A 20,829-nucleotide genomic window follows, 5' to 3' on the forward strand; every position below is an offset into this window, starting at 1 on the left:
AAATAAAGAAATATTCCCGCCATTCCCAGTTTCAAAATAATTTTCGTAGTCATGCCTGACTAATCACAGTCGCCTCCAGATATCTGAAAATGAAGACAAGCAAAGAAGGCGGGCAACGTAATAACTGCACTTCGCTTACTATTCATTTTGTATATAACATTTTTATGTATTTCTGGCTTCTAATGCTGCGAAATCTGATACAGTAACCGCCGGCGCCAAGTTGACCATTTTAAAAACTTTTTGCATGCAGTTACCGATCGGTATATAGCATACTAAAGTGGAAACAGTATAGAGGTGATTAAAGGAACTGCCAACATTGTATTCACAAGATGAAAAAAATCGCCGCGAAGCTATCGGAAGTATTTGACAAAAGTCAGCACGGCCATCAAAACCAAGTGAAATTGGCCGAAGATTTGAAAAAGTATTATTCTAAGGTAAAGATAATACACCAAAATTGATGTGAATGTTTCTATTCTAGGCCTATACAATTTTCACACAATCTCTTCTTGTGTGGTTTTCAGCCTTATGTTAGATTGTACCAAGGTTGTAACCAAGTCACAAGGCTCCGAGTCACAAGTCAATCTCACTTTTATAGTTTTGACTCGAGTCAAGTCGAGTCATTTCAATTCACTACCGAGTCAAGTCCGAGTCCAAGTCATCGAGCAGAGGGTCGAGTCCGAGTCATGGAATTATGACTCGAGTCCAAGTCATTGTATAGACTGCTCAGTTTCCAGTTAAAGTATTGGTAAACCCACTTTTTATAACTCTGCTTGGTGATATCGAATGTTTCGCATTTATAATATACCAATTTTCCTCACTTTTAGCAGTTTCTGGTCGCATATTCAAGTATACCAGTACCCACAGACGAAATCCCAATAGTGTGTTGGCTTCAGAACTACCATTAAATGTCGGTCTTGGCCTTCTGATTCTCGATTCAATGACTTGATTCGAGTCATGCGCAATGACTCGAGTCCAAGTCGAGTCAATACACAGATTGACTCGAGTCGAGTCATTTCCGTATTTTGAAAAAATGACTCGAGTCAAGTCGAGTCATCAGAAAATCGTGACTCGAGTCGAGTCATGACTCGAGTCATTACAACCCTGGATTGTACTTGAATTGGTGTGAGCCTGATTAATGTGCTTTATCACAACACATCAATCACAAAGGTGTATTTTGAGAATCCTCGATCTAAAGGTCCAATTTACCGTGAGAATAGTCAATATGATCGCTATCGCTAACCTTTGAGGTACATATTGTATCTTCGAATTTTCACCCCTCACGTGTGGTGCATCAATTGTCGCAGTTGAAAGACGGCGAAAAGGATGTATTTCGAACAGAGTTCATCCGATTCTTGAAACCTTGCCTTGTGATATTAGCCAAAGAAAGTGCGGTGGAGAGGGTATTAGAGTTTGCTGCTCGGTAAGTTGGTTGTTATTGTTACCTATATACAGCAGTGTTTTGTCTCTTTCTGTTTAACATTGTTTTCGAGGCAACTGGTGATTTACCGCCAATTTGATGAATCTCTCTTAATATTAATTGAGGGAAGTGCTATGTTATTACTGTGGATGTCGTTTTTATTGTGTTTATCACAAAATCAAATCACTGATAAGAACGTGAATAACTACTCTTTCAACATCACTCATGCAAAGACACAATTTTCACACATTTTAATACTTGTGACAAATTTTTCCCCTGAAACCTGTAATAACATAACTGTCATTGCTTGACACTTTGTTGATGAATTCTGTATTCTTCGTTCAACATGTATGCCGATATTTGACTTGTTTCCTGTTACTCTTTGTTGACTAAGGTGTTTCACTGATAGTCTTCTCTCCTTGATCTCTTTTTCTTATTTTGTGATGTTGCCACCAATAAACTGGATGTTTTTTAGGCAAAAATGATGGTCAAGTGTAAGATACCTACATCTGGTACTTGAGTAATTGCTGTAGGCTTTACAAAAACAATGTTTAGTATACAGACGCGTAGGCAGGGAGGGCGTTTCGGGGTCGAAATCCCCTACTTTTGAAGCGCGAAACCCCGCCCTTTTGAAATGACTGTTCTGATGCTATTATTCAGTTGCAATTCAACAAGTCTTATTATCAGTGCGGCCAATTAGTGAGAGGAGTGTTGCCAATAAGCGAGATTCGTCTGTGCACAGCACAATGTAACACGACGCGATCTCCTGCTGAGATGATTGCAAAATTAGGTCATTGATTGCTGCACGCACAGCAATCGTTGCTGGCCTGATTTATCGCGTCTCCAACAAGCCTAGTTCCGCTGGCTTGAATAATTGCATCTGCAATAGGCCTAGTACGAAAGATATAATCGCTGGCCCAACTACCGCTAGCATGCGTTGGATCCTATCGTCGACAAGCTTATCATATCCGTATAATCATCAACACGAGGATATCGTATAATCATCATCATTTACGCATGTACTTAACCCTAATGAATTGACACTATATTAGTAAATTCGAAAAAAAAAACGAAACCCCTCCCCTTCATTTCAAAACCACCCCCTTCTTTTTTGGCTGGCTATGCGCCTGATAGTATAGTATACATAACTTTGATAGGCATTCTTCGATATGGATGCAATTCAGGTTTTGTCTCTCATTTTTTTAATTCTATTTTTCAGATATGCCTCATTATTTGAACAAGCAAGTGACGAAGAGTTCCAAGATTATTCCGATCCGGACCCCGATAACTTCTATTTCTATCTTTTTGATTATTTACTGAAGGTATATCTCCTTACTCAATCGATCAACTTCACTTAGATCACCAACACTTATGTGTTAATGCTAATTCTGTAACAGCATCACGACGTGCAAGGAAAGGCCATTAGATTCCGCGTTTGTCATCTCGTGCGACTGCTGCTACATGTAGTCCCGAGAGACGCTGCCTTGGAGGAAGATTTAGTCGAAAGGTAGGAAATTTGTGCTGAAGTAAAAATTTATCGCTATCCAATGTTAATATTGTAGCCTACAATGTACAAATGGTGCATGTCAGGGTTGTAACCAAGTCATAGGTCTATTTAACTCTCTGACGAGTGTCAGCTAAAAATATTCGGGTTCATTTCAATATGAATATACGATTCAATTGTATATTTCAGTTCTGTAGCTCCAAGAAGCTGTTCTTACAGTTTTGAATGTGAGTGTGTTGAGTGTTATGACTCGAGTACAAGTCTGGTCAATACACATGTTGAGTCGAGTCATTACAACCCTGGTACATGCCACGTCAACTTGGAATTGCAAGATACTCGAGACTTGAAATCTTAGCAATCGTGCCATTACATGTTACAGCAACACCTATATAGACCTACCTTGATATATTCTACATAAGTCGAAATAGTCACGATACCATGGTTAATGTTTGAGCTATTTTGAAATGAAAGGACTGCTCTCTTTCATGCCATATTGTAATGAAGACATTCGTGGCTATTACTGTCTCGTTACAGAATCACCGAATGCCTACTGCAGCGGATGTATGATATAATACCGGCTATCCGCGCCCAAGCAGTCCGTGCTTGCTCTCGGCTACAGCAACCGACTGAGAGCGACTGCCCAATCATTGAAAGTGAGGATGCGATCGTACTTGACCGGAAGTCTTCATAAATTTAAGATTGTACCGTTGTTTCAGGATATTTATTTCTGTTGAACTGCGACGAAAGCCCCGAAGTCCGTGCCGCAGTGTTGTCCTGCATTACGTTGAGCACGAGAACACTGCCGGAAGTTTTGAAACGTGTGCGAGACGAGAAGGAGAGCGTTCGCAAACTTGCGTATCAGGTATGAAGATCTTGATGCATCATCCAACCTTCCTCCTATAGTAAAACTGTGGAACTGAACTCTGGTAGAAATTTCCTTCCTGATTAGTTTGAAATATATTGTTCGAACGTATGAAGAATCATGCATTCGAGGGCCTAGCATGAAAGGGAAATTGTACGGAGATTGCATTTTATCAAACTGAAGAAAAATTTGTAGCGCTATCATGAAAAGCAATTTGGATTCTTTTCTGCTGTATGACTTGTGTCGTGCGCATGGCTTTTACCTGCTTGTTGCTGCGAATGACTGTAATCGGTGTTCAGGTTTTGGCTCAAAAGGTCAGCATACGGGCGTTGACGTGTTCCCGACGGTTACGTCTCGTCGACCAGGGTCTGCTAGATCAATCGGAGGCTGTCAGGAATGTGGTGAAGACCGAGCTGTTGCAGGCTTGGCTTCGGACGTATCAGGTAAACCGTGCATTCCATCTTTATTTCTGTGTTACGGAAAGGAATAATTTTAGGCTCATGTTTTTAGGGAAATATTTTGGAGGTTTTGGAGAAGCTCGACGCTATCGGTTCGTACGAAACAACGCGGAAAGCCGTGCAGGCGATGTTCGATTATTCGACGGCGGAGGACCTGGCGACTGGTTTCACCATTTGCAATGAGGCGTATGTTGTCAGATCGTACAGAAGTCGGCTAAATTTTAATGAATTGAGTCGGGAATAGACTGTCGACTGTTAGAGGCTAACATGAGGCAGTACAATATCACCTGTATTATTATTATTATTAATATCCGTGTAATTGAAAAAAGATGTTATATGCCTTATTTTGCTTAAAAAAGTAAAAACTGTAAGTAGAAGTGGAAGCAGTTTTGAAACATAATAACTTGATTAAGTCTTACAGCTAGGCGAAACCTGCTCGACAACCACAGCAATGCATTTTGATATTTTTCTTCATTCCAGCAAAGTTATCGATCACGACGCTTTGACTCCGGAATCGGCGTTGTACTGGTGCGAAATATCCCAATTTTTGAGGAGGAAAGAATTCGACAACGAAGAACACATCGACAGCATCTTGCCGTCGCTCACCGAATTTTGCGGATACGTGGAGGGCTACTTTGAAAAGTGAGTGGCCAGGAGGGTAGTTTATTTAAGTCTGCATCGCCGAGACGCTTGGACGATGGAGACGTGAAGGAACCGTCAGTACAGATATTATTCATCCTTTACTGCCTGATAAATCAAGGTAAACGTAGATGTTTGTTAATGACTAACATCCTATTGAGCCTAATAAATCGAGGTAAACATTACTTAGATTGGTGTAATGTGAATCAAATTCTTCAATTTGATCTTTCTCTCCTCTCACGGGCTGAGATGAGTCGAGCTTTTGAATTTGACAAGAAGCTGGACACTTTTATCTTTACGCTATCTAGGATGATTGCCCTGAAATACCTTCCGTTCAGATATCTGAAAGTAACAGAGGGTTCGGAAGCAGCGGAGAGCGAGACGGAAGAGAGAGAATTTGTGGCCGAGCAACTGTTGAAGATCTTGTCCGGCTATGACTTGTCCGATAATGCCGGTGCGTACGTGACGTCTTCTCACTGAAATGTCCCTTTCAAATTCGACATCCGGCCGCTGTCAAGAGCAGATCATGGAAATATAATAACAATATTGTTATCTAGGCTTGTTACATGTTACATCTAGTTTGATTGAAAGCAGTAAATAGCCCAAATCATATATATGTATGTATTTATATGCATTACATACAAATATATTGATTACTTTGTAGAGCTGATGACAGACGATAGGCTATTGGTAAAAGTAAGACCTTGGTAGTTTTCACACCTTATTTAATGCTTTTGGCTTTGGCACTCGAAGGATCACCGCTCCGTAAGCTCAAAGTTATATTCATTAGATAAGGTGTGAAAGCTGCAAAGCTCTTACTTTTATTCAAATATATTGGTAAACGTATCATTGCATTGTACTTTCTACCACATATACTTATATCTATAAAATATAGCCTATGACTGTATCATGTGACACGCTGACTTGATGACCAAACTATCGTATCGATGGTCGCCATTTCACTGAATTATTTTGTCATATTTTTGGAAATAAACTTCTGCCTGTCTTCTGTCTGGACCAGGTCGGCAGTGCCTGAACCGGACGGTGCGGAAACTCACGAGCGAGGTGGACGTGACGCATTTCTCGTTCGTGGTGCCGGCACTGGCGCGCATCATCACCGTGCTGCATACTTCCGAGCACGAAGCTGACAGGATAGCGATGGCCGCGGAGATGATACAGGACGCGAGAGAGAGCGGCGGGCAGGCGGCCGGATCACAGACACAGACCATCGTGACTTTGAGTGAAGAGGAGATCAGGACAAAGCATATTCAGGTTGGTGATCGGGCTTGTTTTTGTTGATGCTTACTGAAGATGTGTGTTTGCGATACGCAAATAAGTGGTAGTCGCTATAATAATAAAAAGATATGGCAACTAGGTTAAGGGTATTAGCAGGGTTGTAATGACTTGAGTGATTTTCTCAAAATACAGAAAGACATATGACTCTAGACTCAGACTGCCAAGACAGACATTTCATTGTAATTTCGAAGAATAGTAAAGTAACCACCCTATTGGATTTCGTCTATATTAGTATTTTTTAAATGTAAACCAGTCTATATCACCAAACAGAATTATAAAAAGTGGGTTTAACAAGACTTTAACTGAAAACTGAGCAGTCGATACAATGACTTGGACTCGAGTCATAATACCGTGACTCGGACTCGACCCTCTGCTCTCTGACTTGGACTAGGACTTGACTCGGTGGTGAATTGAAAATGACTCGACTTGACTCGAGTCAAAATCATAAAAGTGAGATTGACGTCAGTCACAACCCTGGGTATTGGAGCGTTTACATTTATTTAACACTTATTTGGAGCACACCTGTAAGCGGAGGTGGTCAGTAACGAAGTACTTCTACTCTGTTAGACAACTCAAGCAGCATTAACCACCTTTGATCGCTAGTACGGTCCAATTAGTTACACTGAAATGAGGGGAAAATAGCAGTTCCGAATTACTTTGAGTAAAACGATGCTTTTTGCGTTTCGCAGTTGGCCAAAATCCGAGTTAAAACAATCGAACTCAGTGAAGACCTCGACAGTAAGATTGCGGGCAAGGATTTTTCTGGGGCCGCCGAGATCCAAGAGCTGTTGGACGCTTTGCGCGAAAGGAAGCGCGAGTTGGAATTGGAAATGCAGCCCAAGACCGTCGACAAACAGGACGACGCGCCAACTGAGTTAAGCGTGAGTTGGCGATGATATTGTCGTTCCGTCATCGTAAACCACGCTGCTGCCGATATCAAGAGTGACAATTATAGGCCAGTCTGCCGAGATATGCCAACTGGGAAGAGTTGAAAATTACAAATTTCGGAAGACTGTGATCGGCACATGGTGCTGTGACGTCATTGCCATAGCAGAAAACTGTTGCCGGTAGTTAGGCCTTTTCAACAACATGTGAACCGTCGGTTTCAGGGTTCAGGGCTGAAAATGGAATGTTTTTGACCTATTTACTGACACTTGTAAAAACAATGCTGACTGTCCAGAAAAAGTTAGTTATTCGATTAGTGATACTTATGATTGGTGCTGGACTGATACTGATAAAATCACCCATATATCAGAGTTTTGCCCATAAATCAATATTTTCTGCGGTCGCCCAACATTTGAGCATGTGACTTTATAACCACGAAATTAACCCACATGCTCAAATATCTCGAATTATACGGAAGGTTTGTGGTTTTGAAATGAACCATCTGAAGCTTCATATGACCAATAATTGATTGAATATAGATAAGAAGCCTAAAAGACAAAAATTCGCGAAAACTAGATGTTTTAGAACAAGAACTGTTAATAGTTTTCTTGTGGCGCTTGTACGACATCATGCCATTGACAGACACCTAATAAACGCGTTTGTTCAGAACGAACCCGCCACCATCCTGAAATGCCTGCAAATATCCAAAGAGCTCTGCTCCTCCATGGGATTCTTCACCGCAGTCACGAACGCCGGCGGCAAGAAAATTCGCAAGAGGAAAAACCTCCATCCCACCGTGCTGGAACTGGTCAACACCCTGATACTGCCGTCGATCGCCAACCCGATTCCGGCCATACGCGAAGTTGCAGTCGAGTGCCTCGGAAACTGTTGTCTCTACTCCCTGGAGCTGTCCGCTCAGCACTTGCCCTTGTTCCTGCAAGTGAGTTTAAGTTCAACCTTGCCAGAGGTGGTCGGCTTCGGTAGCCTAGTCAAGTAGAAGTAATGTAAATTTGTACTCGAATATAGGAAGTGATACTGAGCTCGGCTCTATCAAAATCATTTCAAGTTGAAAACGAAAGATCTGACTAGTACTCAAGTAGTTTCAGAGGATAGAATTGACAAGGTCGTAATGAGTCGAGTCATGACGATTTGACTTGAGTCATTTTTTCAAATGCGTTAAATGACTCAAGTCATTTTTTGTGTTGACTCAACTTGTAATCGAGTCATTGTGCACGACTCGAACCAAGTCATATGACTCGAGACTAGGACGGCCAAGACAGACATTTCATTGTCACTTAGTAAAATAGTAATGTTACCACATGGTTTTTCGTCATCAGTCCTGATACCTGAAAAATAGGGCCTGAAACTGTTGAAACTGAGGAAAATACTATATTGTGAAAGCCATTCTCTGTCACTACAGCAGTGTTGAAAAAAGTGGATTGACCTCAAAAGTGAACAGTGAACATAGTAGTGAAGTTATCACTAGGGCAAGTTTCTGCAACTTTTTTTTACAGCTTCCGGCAGCTTCCTAAATACTCGTAAGATATGCTGTTTTAACTGTTTGAAGGAATCTTACAGTGCAACTTTTTGCAACTTTTGTCCATTTTTTCCATGCAACTTTTTGCAGCTTTCTCGATTTTTCATGAAAGTATTTTTGGTTTTGGTGAAATACACGGCCAAATTCGACTGAAACACCGTGAATCAGCACCGAAGTAACGCTTTTACGGGTATTTCGGGAGCTGAGCCGGAAAATTGACCTTTTTTATTTTTTAGTCAACCGAGCAAAATGTGGTCAAAATGCAACTTCTGCAACTTTTCAACTTTTTTCAAAAATAAATGCAACTTTCCACGGATTTAACTGCAACAAAAACTTGCCTAGTTATCACACTATTATTATTTCATCTATCAGTACCAGTACTTGAAAATGCTATCAGAACCTGTTGAAAATGAGGTAAAGTAATACCTTATGAGCGCGAAGCATTCGATATCACCGAGTAGAGTTGTAAGAGTGGGTTTCACATGACATTAACTTGCAACTGAACAGTCAACACAATGACTTGGACTTGGACTCGGACTCGACCCTCTACTAGCTGGTCAGACTTGACTCGGTGGTGAATTGAAAATGGCACGACTTGACTCGAATCAAAACTATAAAAGTGAGATTGACTTGTGACTCGTAACCATGTGACTTGGTTAGAAACCTGAGATTTGGTCCGTGGCGGCTACTTTCAAATGTGACTATCGTAACTCATAACGTCTAATGACACTAAAAATGGTGCCATTCTCGAAAATATCTTCAGCTACTGTGATATATAGTGTATTTGTCCATTGTTACGACATTGGACACGTAGTCATAAAGTGATGCTGACTTGTCGAAGCTACTTTCTACTTCCACGGTATTCTAGATTATACAAGCGGACGTTATCGAAGTCCGGGTCAAGGCGTTGGCGACTATCGTGGACGTGTTGAGAATTTTCGGACTGGAATGTTTCTCGTCAGAGAACGAGAAAAAGTCGAACGTCGATGAGGTGCGTGTTGTGTTCCACTTTTGGCCCGTGATTTCTATGTTATTTTTTATAATATTTTTAATACTTATGTACTGTAATTACTCTTGGTAAGACACATCTTTAGCCTTTGCAAGATTGTGTTCTGAATTATTTCATATTTTGTTCTATTCGCTCCAAATATCGTTTTTGTACATCATTTGTAAATCGCCGATGACAGGTGAGATTACGCGATGACTAATGGGAATTGAAATAGGCACAATTATTTTATCAACACTTTTTTATATGGGTGTATTTAACATATTATTTTCTAAAGCATAGCATCCAAATCAGGCCGTCTGCAATATAATGCACCAAATTCTGCTTTCACGCCAATTCCGATGGTTGGAAACGTGTCAAATACACGTATCCTTATGGAGATATACGCCAGGGGTGTAGTGTTTTTTTTTTTCACCATAAGAATTGGTGAATGTGAATCTTATTCGCCCATTGGAACATAACTTTGTGCCAGAAAGTGCCGTTAACCTGATCTGCACCCTACGCTATGGCGGAGATCGGCAAAATAACACGATTTCGTTTAAAGCGGAAGGTCTGCAGGGCTCAGTTGTCATGCCTATTTCACCCACGCCAACGATTCGAATCTATCAAAACACTACTCTCTACTCTACTAGCAAAATATGTATTGTGAAAAGGGGAAGCATTATGGCTTCAAAAACTATAGGAGTAGTCACACAACACGAACACTTGAGTGAGTAATGGAAGTGGACAAAACTCAATTGGGTACTCAAAATGTAGAAGTACAGTGTTAGTGAACACCTTTGGCTGTGCAACTTTTCAAGGCTGAGTTCTTATAGAAGCGGATATTAGGATATCCTTATGCCGGTATGACGTATTCCATGAGGTTATATTATTTTTTAAAGTTTTATTTTTGCAACTCTTGAACTTAATATCTCAGTGCGTTCATTATTTCAATGCATATTTCCGTAGCGTAGGCCCCTGATATTGCATATTCAATTTCGCAACCGAAGTATATGTCGACTGTCCTTTGTGCATGATACAGGAAGTCAACAACTCGTACCAAAGTGACGAGGAACCTGATGACATCAGCATACCGACGATCATTTTGTCCAAGGTTGTCGCCATGTTAGACGAAGACGTAAGTGTTGCCATTGCGATATACTATTACCGTGTCGCAGAATGCTATCGTTTTCGACAGAACCCTACGATTCGCTACGAAGCTGCGTCTGGCCTCGCCCAAATTATGATTTCCGGCCGAATCGTGAGCCCCGCCATTTTCTCTCGTCTCGTCCTGCTCTGGTACAATCCGACCACGCAAGAGGAGCACGAGACTCTGAACAAAGTCAGCTGCTTTCTGGACGCCTACCCGTACATGTGCAGGTGAGACTATTTCTGGGGGGAATCGTTTTAATCTGACTGAGGAGTTGACTTCTTCTCGTTCTCGACAAGTGCTAGCCTGGTTTCTGTTAATGATGTTTACATTTTATCACATCAGCTGACTGTGTTCTGAAAAATCATATATTATGTCTTTCTTCTGAGTAGCTGGATAGTCTAATTTTATAACTAGTCCGTTTGGTGACTAATTTTGTGGCTGTCAGATACTGCGCCAGTACTGTAGTCGGATTGTATGCTGTGAGTCATAATCAGTTTTAGGATCAAGTCACTGTCTTCAGGTCGCAAATCACTGCACAAATACACATTTCGAGTCATTTCGAGTCTATTCTAAATGTTCAGAGCAGGGTTGTAACCAAGTCACAAGGTCTCGAGTCACAAGTCAATCTCAATTTTATTGTTTTGACTCGAGTGAAGTCCGATTCGCGGAGTAGAGTGTCGAGTCCGAGTCATAGTGGTTTGACTCTAGTCTGATTCCAAGTCATTGTGTTGACCGTTCAGTTCTGACTTAACGTCATGTGAAACCCCCTTTTTACAACTCTGCTCGGTGATACCGAACGCTTCGCGTTCATAATATACTAATTTTCCTCACTTTTAACAGTTTCTGGTAGCCTTTTTAAGTACCAGTACTGATAGACGTATAAATAAAAGTGTAATAACTTCACTATTTTTTGAAATTACAATGGAATGCCAGTCTTGGTAGACCCACTCTCAAGTCATATGACTTGGTCCGAGTCGTGCGCAATGACCCGAGTACAAGTCGAGTCAATACACAAATTGACTCGAGTCATTTTCTTAAAAATGAAAAATGACGCGAGTCAAGTCGAGTCGCCAAAAAATCGTGACTCGAGTTATTACAACCCTGGTTCAGAGCAGCGAGCTGATTCATGCAGAGTTTGGATATCGTTCTGAATCAGGTCCTGTGTGTAGTGGGAAGTGTGTATTCCAACACTGGGAGGAATTTCAATTGACTTATTGCAGAGCTACGCACAACTGCGTGGAAGAAGCCTTTTTGCCAACCCTACGCACGCTGTTTGACGCGCCCAATTCGTCGCCGTTGGCGTCTGTGGACGTTCAGAAAGTCGCCCAGCTGTTTGTCCACATGACCAGGCCGTCGCTGATCAAAAGCGTTCTCGCCGAGAAAGAAAACGATCCGACCGCCGGCAAGAAAAAGACCATCTCTTGGGTGAGGTACAATCTAACTCGGTGGTTCTGCAATTTCTTCTGACTGATCGGCCCTTATCGAGCTGAAATACTAGTCTTCGCATAGTATCAGTACCAGACATGGGGTGATTACTTCATGAATGTAATCGATTGCGATTACGATTACTTCTGAATCACGCGATTACGATTACGATTACGATTACAGCAAAATCAGGAAGTAATCGATTACGATTACGATTACATTGAAAAAGTAATCACGATTATTCACGATTACATTTATTTTGCTTCTTAGAACCAATCTTAGAAGATATTTGTAAGGCAATATGAGGATTGTGACAGAAGGCCTAAAATTTGATAACAGCTTTTTTATAGATGGTACGTCATTTTCTTGTTACGTCATAATAGGTCCATTGTCCAATTTAGGGGATGATTTATCGCATCCACCGATTCGCATTCTTGTCACGTCCGTTACTGCCGCACCCCAAACTCCCCAATCGGGTGGGGAACGAGCTCAACGGGGACTAAAAAGCAGGGATGGTGCGAGCCCCTGAAAGGTTCAGATTCGTGTGAACGCGAACCTTTTTGAAAGGTTCTGTGTAAACGCGTCCGTGAACCTTACGACGTCAGGTGTCGTTATATTGGTAATTCCAACTCTACATATCAGTGAAGCGATATATAAATGTACTGTACGTACACGATACCTAGCGACGACTCAGGCCACATTATGCCACAATACTGATAAGTACATGCTGACTTTTTAAACGTCACAAAATGTATCAACTGAAGCTATCAAATGCTATAATAATCCCATGAAAATTATATCTTCCGTCGCTTTGCCGAGAATTATTATGGGGACTTGCAAGGGAATATAAGCTGTACGTCTTAACGGACGAGGTCAGACCGGAAAATGTATTCGGTGTCTGACTATTGCGACATTGATAGTGAGCAAAGTCTAAAAACTGGTTTCTATTACTTGCTACCGATATCACCAAATAAACAAGTTATACAGTAGCCAACACCCTAATCGCACAGATTTGTTTTTTGTGATACAATAAACATACTAAATCAAGATGGAGACCGTACGCCTCCTGGATTTTTTACATTAGACAACGAGGTATTCTTTATATCGATTTCAATATTGGTTGAATAAGCATAATTTGCTGACTACCAACATGTACTGTATTTCGTTTGTGATGTTGTGTGATTGTGGGACAAGCTCACGGCATAAAGTTATTAAATATTCACAATAGGAAAGCTTAATATTTCGAGAAAGCCATTGTAACAAAGCAGGGAAAATTTTAGAGATTGGCAAGTTGTATGATCGTTTAGTGTTGATTTTTTTTGTACTGCCAGCGCCTTGCATAGAGTGCATGGCCTGAAGTTGAAATGCAAAGAATTATAACCAAAGATGTAATAATGACGTGGAAAATTGTGCTGCATGAAAAGGGATCACGGTGCAGAACCTATGAGGGCTCGTTTGTGAACGTGAACCTCTAGATTTCTGAGGTTCACACACAATACGCGAACGTGAACCACACGTTCACATCATCCCTACTAAAAAGTATTTCGTAGATCAACATAAACTATAAAGTATTTTGGAGATGTTACTTAATTACCTTGAAAATTTTCTTCGAGGTTCTCGATTTAATGTCTCTATAGTTAGCTACATTTTGAAATGCATACGTCTCCCCACAAGAAAAAGCACGCGTGGTACATTTGAATAGACATTTCGGTGCTTGTCATTACCGCGCCACGACACTCCAAAAGACATATGCAGTTTCGACCAGCATGCGACTTCACGAACTGTGCTACCAACGAAAGACCTAGGCCGAAACTTTAGGTAGGTGTCCATTGTCAATGCCCACGCTGGATGAGAGTGACCAATAGTCCTGTCCTTCCAATCGGAGCCCCACAATACAAATGCCACCCGAGACCTCCACGGAGGAATGAAGACATGGCAATTTGTGTGTGCGTCTCACGAAATTTTTAGTCTGATACGTTTAAGCGACTATACAATATCTTTTGATTATATAACAGACGGGAGGTAACGAAACTACATACAATAAAGTAATTATAACAACATATAAAATGTTATAAGTATGAATTACGTGCTTCCAGCTCTATCGGTAAATGTGACCATCGGGGACTGAGAGAGGATTATAAATGAATAGAAATATAATGCAATTACCAATATTACTGAAGAGATTCAGTCATCAACCTGAAAATTAACCACCCTATCGGGCCCAAGACCAAAGTTTGTGTTGGGGAAGAATGGCTGTTATGGTCTTGATTCTATCTACAACCCACGCTAACTAGTTGTATAAGGGGATGGCTATGGCGGCAGTTTCCAATGTTGATTACACAGTTGCGAAATAGCGATTGGCGCCCGTTTTAAGTACAGTCGTATGAGTAAAAGATAAAGTGAACATAAAATTCTGCCTTCCACTTAATACAGACACAGCAAGCCGACGGTACGAGAAACGTTAAAGAATGGCTCGGTCATGATAAATATATCAGCAGCTGTTGGTTAATCCGTCTTTGTGGAAATCATAATGATTCATTTGACGAGTACAAAATTTCAAATCTTTGTCCGGTGTAATTACGGCCTACCGCTCGCCAAGCAACAACGGTCCAACTGCGTTTTTAACTAAGCATAACCAAACATCAGTACATGAGTTACTATTTGCAACTAGGCAGAGTGGTGATTATTATCCTGCTGCGAGGTAGTGGCTTCTGGAGTGTATTGACAACCTGATATACAGTATGGCTGAGTGTTCCTACAAATTGCAAATACACTACAATGTACATCGAGTATCGACTTACTAAGTGTAGGGTGGATACTTCTTACGCAATGACAGGCAAAGCTATTACTTCTGACGTAATAATGAGCAGTGGCATTTGAAGATCAGATGTTGATGTTATCAATAAACCTGGTATAATATCTCCTTCTTGTTCACGAATGTTCAGTTTATGTCATAATCCTCGTGCAAATCAAAAGTAATCGCTATTTAACAAAGAAATCGATTAGATATGTGAAGTATTCGATTACGATTACGATTACTTTGGATTTTTTTCGAATGTAATCGATTGCGATTACGATTACTTCAAAATGCTGTAATCGTCGTAATCGATTACTAATCGCGATTACCCCATGTCTGATCAGTACCGCTTTCCAAGCATCCCGATACTTTCAGGACTTGTACCCCAATTTCTACATATTGGATACCTTTTTGTGATTCTGTCACTAGCTGTACTACAAGGATGTAACCTTGAGGCAGCCTAGCGCTGTATACAGTGCAGATTTGTCATCCACGGATTTTAGGGTTATTATAGCCCAGTTGTGTTGGGTTAAAGGCAGCAGTTGACCTTGTTCATTCGGATCTGATATCATAAGATTTGGTTCTCCGGTATGGACCGTGTATTATGGAGAGGTGGTCAAGTGTTTATTATGTTCGTCTAATTTCGGCAATATGTTGGTAACAAGCTAACAACTGGTGATTTTGTGGATCAAAATTTTTCGAGTAATCCTGTCTCATATTTTGCATTTCTTTTAAACTTTAAGCTGGCAGAAAACTCCGCTCACGATTCCCTCGCGGTGAAGATATGCAACGAAATACTGCGGGACCCACAGTCCATCAGAATTGGGGTGCTGTCCCGTATACTGACGATGCTGGAGCTTTCGCCTAATCTTACGGACAACTTGACTGACCTGTCGGTGCTATGTGAGCAAATGGCCGAGGTAACAAAGCAATTTTCTAATCGAGGCCAGTATTGGATTCTAGCTAAGGCATAGTTACGAGCGGAAGTTGTGATTTGACAGATTCATTTTAGTGTATTTTTCATTGCGATATCGCTCGGCCTTGCTGCCATAACAGTGAATGCGACATAATCAATCATATGTCCCGATCTCAAAGAGCTGCCTTCGCCACGATGTGCGGTACAAAATGAGTCAATGAGTTCACAATCATCAATTTAAAGATACAAATGCACGAAAGATCTTCATTGTTGAAATATTAATAAATGGTTGCCAATTGCAGTATCCATTTACGTAAAATGGAACAATTCGTATGCTTATCAAAATTGCATTTAGAACGTCAAGAACAAGCAGGCGCTCCGCTATTTGAAAAAATTTCAAACCAGCGTCGGTGACATGCTGCCAAATCAAGAGAGCCGGGACACAGACCGGGTCGGCGATGAAGCCACTCACGGTACGACACTTCCAGTCCAGTAACTAGCTTTCCGACCGAAGACTACTGCTGCAAGATTGGCGATATCGCTCATGAAATGTCCACTTATTTATTGATTTCATAGCACAAATATAGATATATCTGCCAGGCAATGCTAGAAATATAGATATATATCCGGCAGGCAATGCTCGAAAGTGGTTGTAGCGATGGTACATGTAGCGATGGTACATAACTACTGAAGCTGGGGGAGTTTGCTACTGCTATCTGCACGGTTTGGGTTGACTTGAGGAAGTGTTCTCACACAAGGCGGTGGAGTTGCATATTTTTGGACAACTGTGCCGAGCGGATCCGGTGTTTCAATTCTCTGGTCTGGCTCCAACCTTATCAGGAATAAATGCTGCTCCGGCCAAAAGTGGCACTCCCCGGTACGGTGGCTATGTCAATATGGCTCATTTATTTTCACACTGGCTTGGCGGTTACTTGGTAGTTTTCTAAGTTACAAAAGTCATGTTTATCCATTAAGATTCTGGCCGTATCAAAATAGTACTGATCCGGCTCTGGTCCAGGTGCCGCCTTCTTTTTTTGATGACCAGCATACAAAATTCGGACATGGATTGTGCAAAATCTTCGGTCGGGAGCCGTTGAACATTGAAAACTAATGGTTTCAAACTACTGTCAAGGAGTCCTGATTGGGAGTAAGCATTTCGAATGGGAATTTTGCAGATTCACAATTAACAAGTTGAAATTTGTGGGAATCCCAGTCCCGCTCATTCCAATATAGCTATCTAAAATTTGAATTCATTTTAGAAAATTCACACATCGGAGAGCTGGACGCCAGCCGAGCAAAGTTCCATATCCAGCGGAAGAGAGCACGCAAGGCCGACGCATACGGCAGATCGCAAAACGGCACCATTCGCGCTTAGCGTCCGGATTGTCGGATCACTCCTCGTCTTCACCATAGCCTTCGATTGGTCTTGACTTCTCCAGCTTCTTTATCAACTCTGCAGCAAAAATAGAAAAATACTTACTGTTACTTATTTACTGTTCTTCGCAGGGACTGAAACTCACTGCCAGTTTGGTGGAGGCATTTTTTATCAATAAAGGATGCAAGCATCAAATCTCCAATGATACTTATTCGCTGCTATTGTGGGAATTGCAGACTGAAACTCTCTGCAGAACATTTCGATATACGATTGAACAGGGTTTTCCAACCTGTTGGCCATGGGTAAACCATAACAAACGAAATAAGAATAAAACTTTTTGTTCACACTACAGAGAACTTCAATAAACCCGAATATGTTTGGCCGACTTTGTCTGGAGATTGGAGCAATAACTGCCCCTGCCAAATGAAGGAAGAATGGTGAAAGTTCATCTACATGACACTGTAATGTGCAAGTAACAAGGTGTTATGTCAATGAAATCAGGAAGGCTGAAAGTTGAAATAATATGGGGGCCAGTAATAAATTAATGCGGGCATGAAGTCTCTCTCAGTCAGACTGACCTTTGGCAGGATTGAAAACACCATTCGTCTGCGTGCCGCATGCAAAGCATCTTCTCGACTTCCTGTAATGCTCCAATGCGCATTTCTCGCAGAAATAGTGCTTGCATCTGCGAAAAGCTCCGAGGGTCACACTCAGTTGCTACAAAGAAGATTCAAAACGTCACTTTGTCACTATCGGCGACGTGAACGATTCTCTGCAGATCAGGCATTTGAACGGGTAATCTTCTTCGTCACTTGAAACCTCCCAGTTCTCGTCCTCCCCAGCACCATACACGCCGTCGCTGATTTCTCTCTCGAGCTGCCAGCCGTGCTTATAGTCACTGCGATCGTGAAGGAATTTGCACGAGTCTGAAAAATGTACATTTGTACAAGCAGTGATGAATAGGATCGCATATTTTCAGTTAAACAGTCTCAATTGCATTATGTGACAGTCATAAATGCAATTTCAGAGATCTGGAGCGTCATTCGACCACAGCAGAGGTCAAAATCAGTCAGTATTGCTACTCAAGTACATGTAATACCCCAAGTTTCAGTCTGTAATAGTATCTGGTACCTATTCACACGCAGAGCTGGCCAAATCAATCAAGCAGATGTAGTAGTAACGCCCGAAAACTCGAATCAATGACAAGTAAGCTAGACGTAACAATTCCCAAGATATCTCATAAGCTCATACCTACTTCAAGTAGAAATTGAGAGGTCGGAAAAGTATGCGAGTAGTTTTGAAAGGTAGATTTGGTAATGGATTAGAGTCGGTCGGACGGGGCAACTTTCAAAATTGAAAGACTAAAATTTGAAGGGGTGAATTTTTGAAAGTAGATTAGACTACCATGATGCAGTGCTATATTTCGGTTGGTTGTCATGGCAAATTCATTTGTAAAAGTAAAGCAAACTACTTTCTACTTTACCAAATATAAAGTGTGAATGTAGAAGTGGTCTAAAATAGTGGTTCTCAACCGGCAAGTTTCCTGTTAAACAGATCAAAATTTAATATTTCAATTCCAAAATACAAAAATTTGGAACGCTTGTCCAGTGAACAATTAGTCTTTAAGACGACTTCGCGACCAGACAGCATTAAATGAAGTTTCCAATATTACATTTCAATCGCATACATTCGTTGTAATGAAATTTGGGGTTAATTTTGATTTTTTGAAGGTTCGCGAGGTCAAAAAGGTTGAGAACCGCTGGTCTATAACATGGCCAGTTGGCCACTTGAGTAAAATAGTAACATATAGAAGTAGGGTAGGCTAGGCTATGTCATCACTTTAACTGGACTCCCGCATTACTCACTTTTTCAAGATATTTTTGTGGTACTAATTAAAAGAAAAGGTCATCACTATGGATCAACTCCCGAACTTCCGCATTACCTATTTCGTGTATGCCGATTTTTAATTAACCCTGTGTAAAGGAGGACGAATTGTCAAAAAGGAGGATATTTAGGCACATTTTTAATTTCCTGAGAAGGGAGGACATATGGTAACCCTATGTAACGATAGACAATTTGGCAACATGAAAATATTTCTTTCAGAACTAGCTCCACTTCATGAAAGTGATCAATCAAGCCTGTTGAATGATCAGTTCAAGTAATTTACAAATTGAGCGTGAGAAGCTGTCACCGTTCAATGTCCGCAAAATATACCTCCAAATCCGCAAAACCCGGTTTCCTTGTAGTCTTTGCATATATCCGGTTGGTAATCCCATCTTACTGTGGCACGGAGATGCTCGGGAGCACGAATGGGGCCTCTTCTCACTATTCCAGAAGAGGCGTTGCCAGCGGCAGTGTCCTGTTACGTTCGAGTAGAAAATATAAGGTTCTAAAGTTTTTTCAACTTTCAGAAGTGTAGTCACCTTTGGTTTGACGTACTGCTTGTATCCGGTTTGGCCACGATATACATTATCTGTGGCATCCCCTGTGGCAATCTTCTCCTGGATATCCTGTCCGCGTTCGAAGACAGCACGGGCGTCCCGATCTTTATCCGTGTCAAGGTCATATGTGCGTGTTGCTCCCATATCGTCAGGCCCGGCCGGTTTCTGTAGGATACATGGAGCTATTTTGGGGGGAATTAATCAAACATGAAAATGAATCACATAAGAAAAGTGGGCAGCCAGTTTTACTAGAGTCAAGGTAGTCGTAAATCAAATACTTGACCACTTTAATACATGAAAAGATAGGTCTGCCGTAAGGGAAATGCTTAGGGAGATGACACATAATACAATGTTGTAAAATTTGCAGCATTTCACTAAAATAACTTTGTTTTCGCATACTGACATTCTAACTGCTGACACACCCCGAGCCAACGTAAATCAACATAGCTGTTGACAACTTCTCATAATCAATATTGGAGTAAAGAATGTGCGCAAAATTTGAGGGTGAAAACATCTCTCAATAGTTATATATTTATCCTCACAGCAGTCTTGGAGGACTTATAGACGACTCCAATCTTGCTTTCCTCTTCGGATTCCTCTTCGCTACTGCTATAGTCGATCTTTTCTTTGTTATATTTTGCGCTCTGTTTAGAGATTGGTGACAAAAACGTAATCTGGTAATGTAACGAAATAAAGCCATACTTACCGACTGAAACATGGGATTGTTTTTTCTTTTTTTCTCCTTCCGTATTACCGTTTCTTGCGCATCCTGATCTTCCTCGTCGCTGCTTCCCTTACGTTTCCGCCGCCCTGCCGCCCGTGCCTGTAAAGTGAGAGTATAAGCATTTATTTGGGAAATGAATACATTCGATTTGACAACTATACCTTTCCTGATTTCTTGAACATTCCTCTCGGTTACAAGCACGGTATGCTTTCTATCGCGCCTTTCTACTGTGTCCAATTTATCGACTGCTGATTGAGTGAGTAGTTGGAGTGGAAGAATAGGCAACACAAAATCTGTACAAGCGATGAACCTCGGCCTGGGCTCACTGTTGACAAAGTTTGGTTCCCGCGATGGTATGGCGGACGAAACCACTGAGCCGAGATGAATATTTTTATCGTTATGCTTCGTCGAATGT

The 20,829-nt window shown here is 41.2% G+C and overlaps 3 protein-coding genes across 3 annotated transcripts in view; 1 reads left to right on the forward strand and 2 right to left on the reverse strand.

The window, feature by feature from the left end:
- Window positions 1-20,829, reverse strand: part of LOC145440404 (rab proteins geranylgeranyltransferase component A 1-like) — a 266,120-nt gene that overhangs the window by 110,727 nt on the left and 134,564 nt on the right. The window lies entirely within an intron of this gene.
- On the forward strand, window positions 224-16,370 carry LOC145441634 (condensin complex subunit 3-like). The gene is made up of 19 exons (XM_080319544.1): window positions 224-434; window positions 1,305-1,420; window positions 2,637-2,739; window positions 2,815-2,924; window positions 3,456-3,574; window positions 3,638-3,783; window positions 4,083-4,226; window positions 4,294-4,427; window positions 4,722-4,883; window positions 5,219-5,334; window positions 5,902-6,152; window positions 6,866-7,057; window positions 7,729-8,001; window positions 9,467-9,589; window positions 10,626-10,721; window positions 10,782-10,963; window positions 11,957-12,161; window positions 15,702-15,878; window positions 16,230-16,370. The coding sequence occupies exons 1-19, from the start codon at window positions 330-332 to the stop codon at window positions 16,368-16,370; spliced, it is 2,895 nt and encodes a 964-aa protein (XP_080175670.1). The 5' UTR covers window positions 224-329.
- LOC145441636 (E3 ubiquitin-protein ligase RNF113A-like) lies at window positions 16,416-20,766 on the reverse strand. The gene is made up of 8 exons (XM_080319547.1): window positions 20,576-20,766; window positions 20,397-20,513; window positions 20,233-20,334; window positions 19,673-19,855; window positions 19,464-19,608; window positions 17,992-18,175; window positions 17,828-17,934; window positions 16,416-17,327 (listed from the first exon to the last, which is right to left on the reverse strand). The coding sequence occupies exons 1-8, from the start codon at window positions 20,594-20,596 to the stop codon at window positions 17,266-17,268; spliced, it is 921 nt and encodes a 306-aa protein (XP_080175673.1). The 5' UTR covers window positions 20,597-20,766; the 3' UTR covers window positions 16,416-17,265.

Source organism: Botryllus schlosseri, chromosome 6, assembly GCF_051294905.1.
Source record: "Botryllus schlosseri isolate E-star chromosome 6, Bs_hap1, whole genome shotgun sequence".
In the NCBI taxonomy this organism is placed as follows: Eukaryota; Metazoa; Chordata; class Ascidiacea; order Stolidobranchia; family Styelidae; genus Botryllus; species Botryllus schlosseri.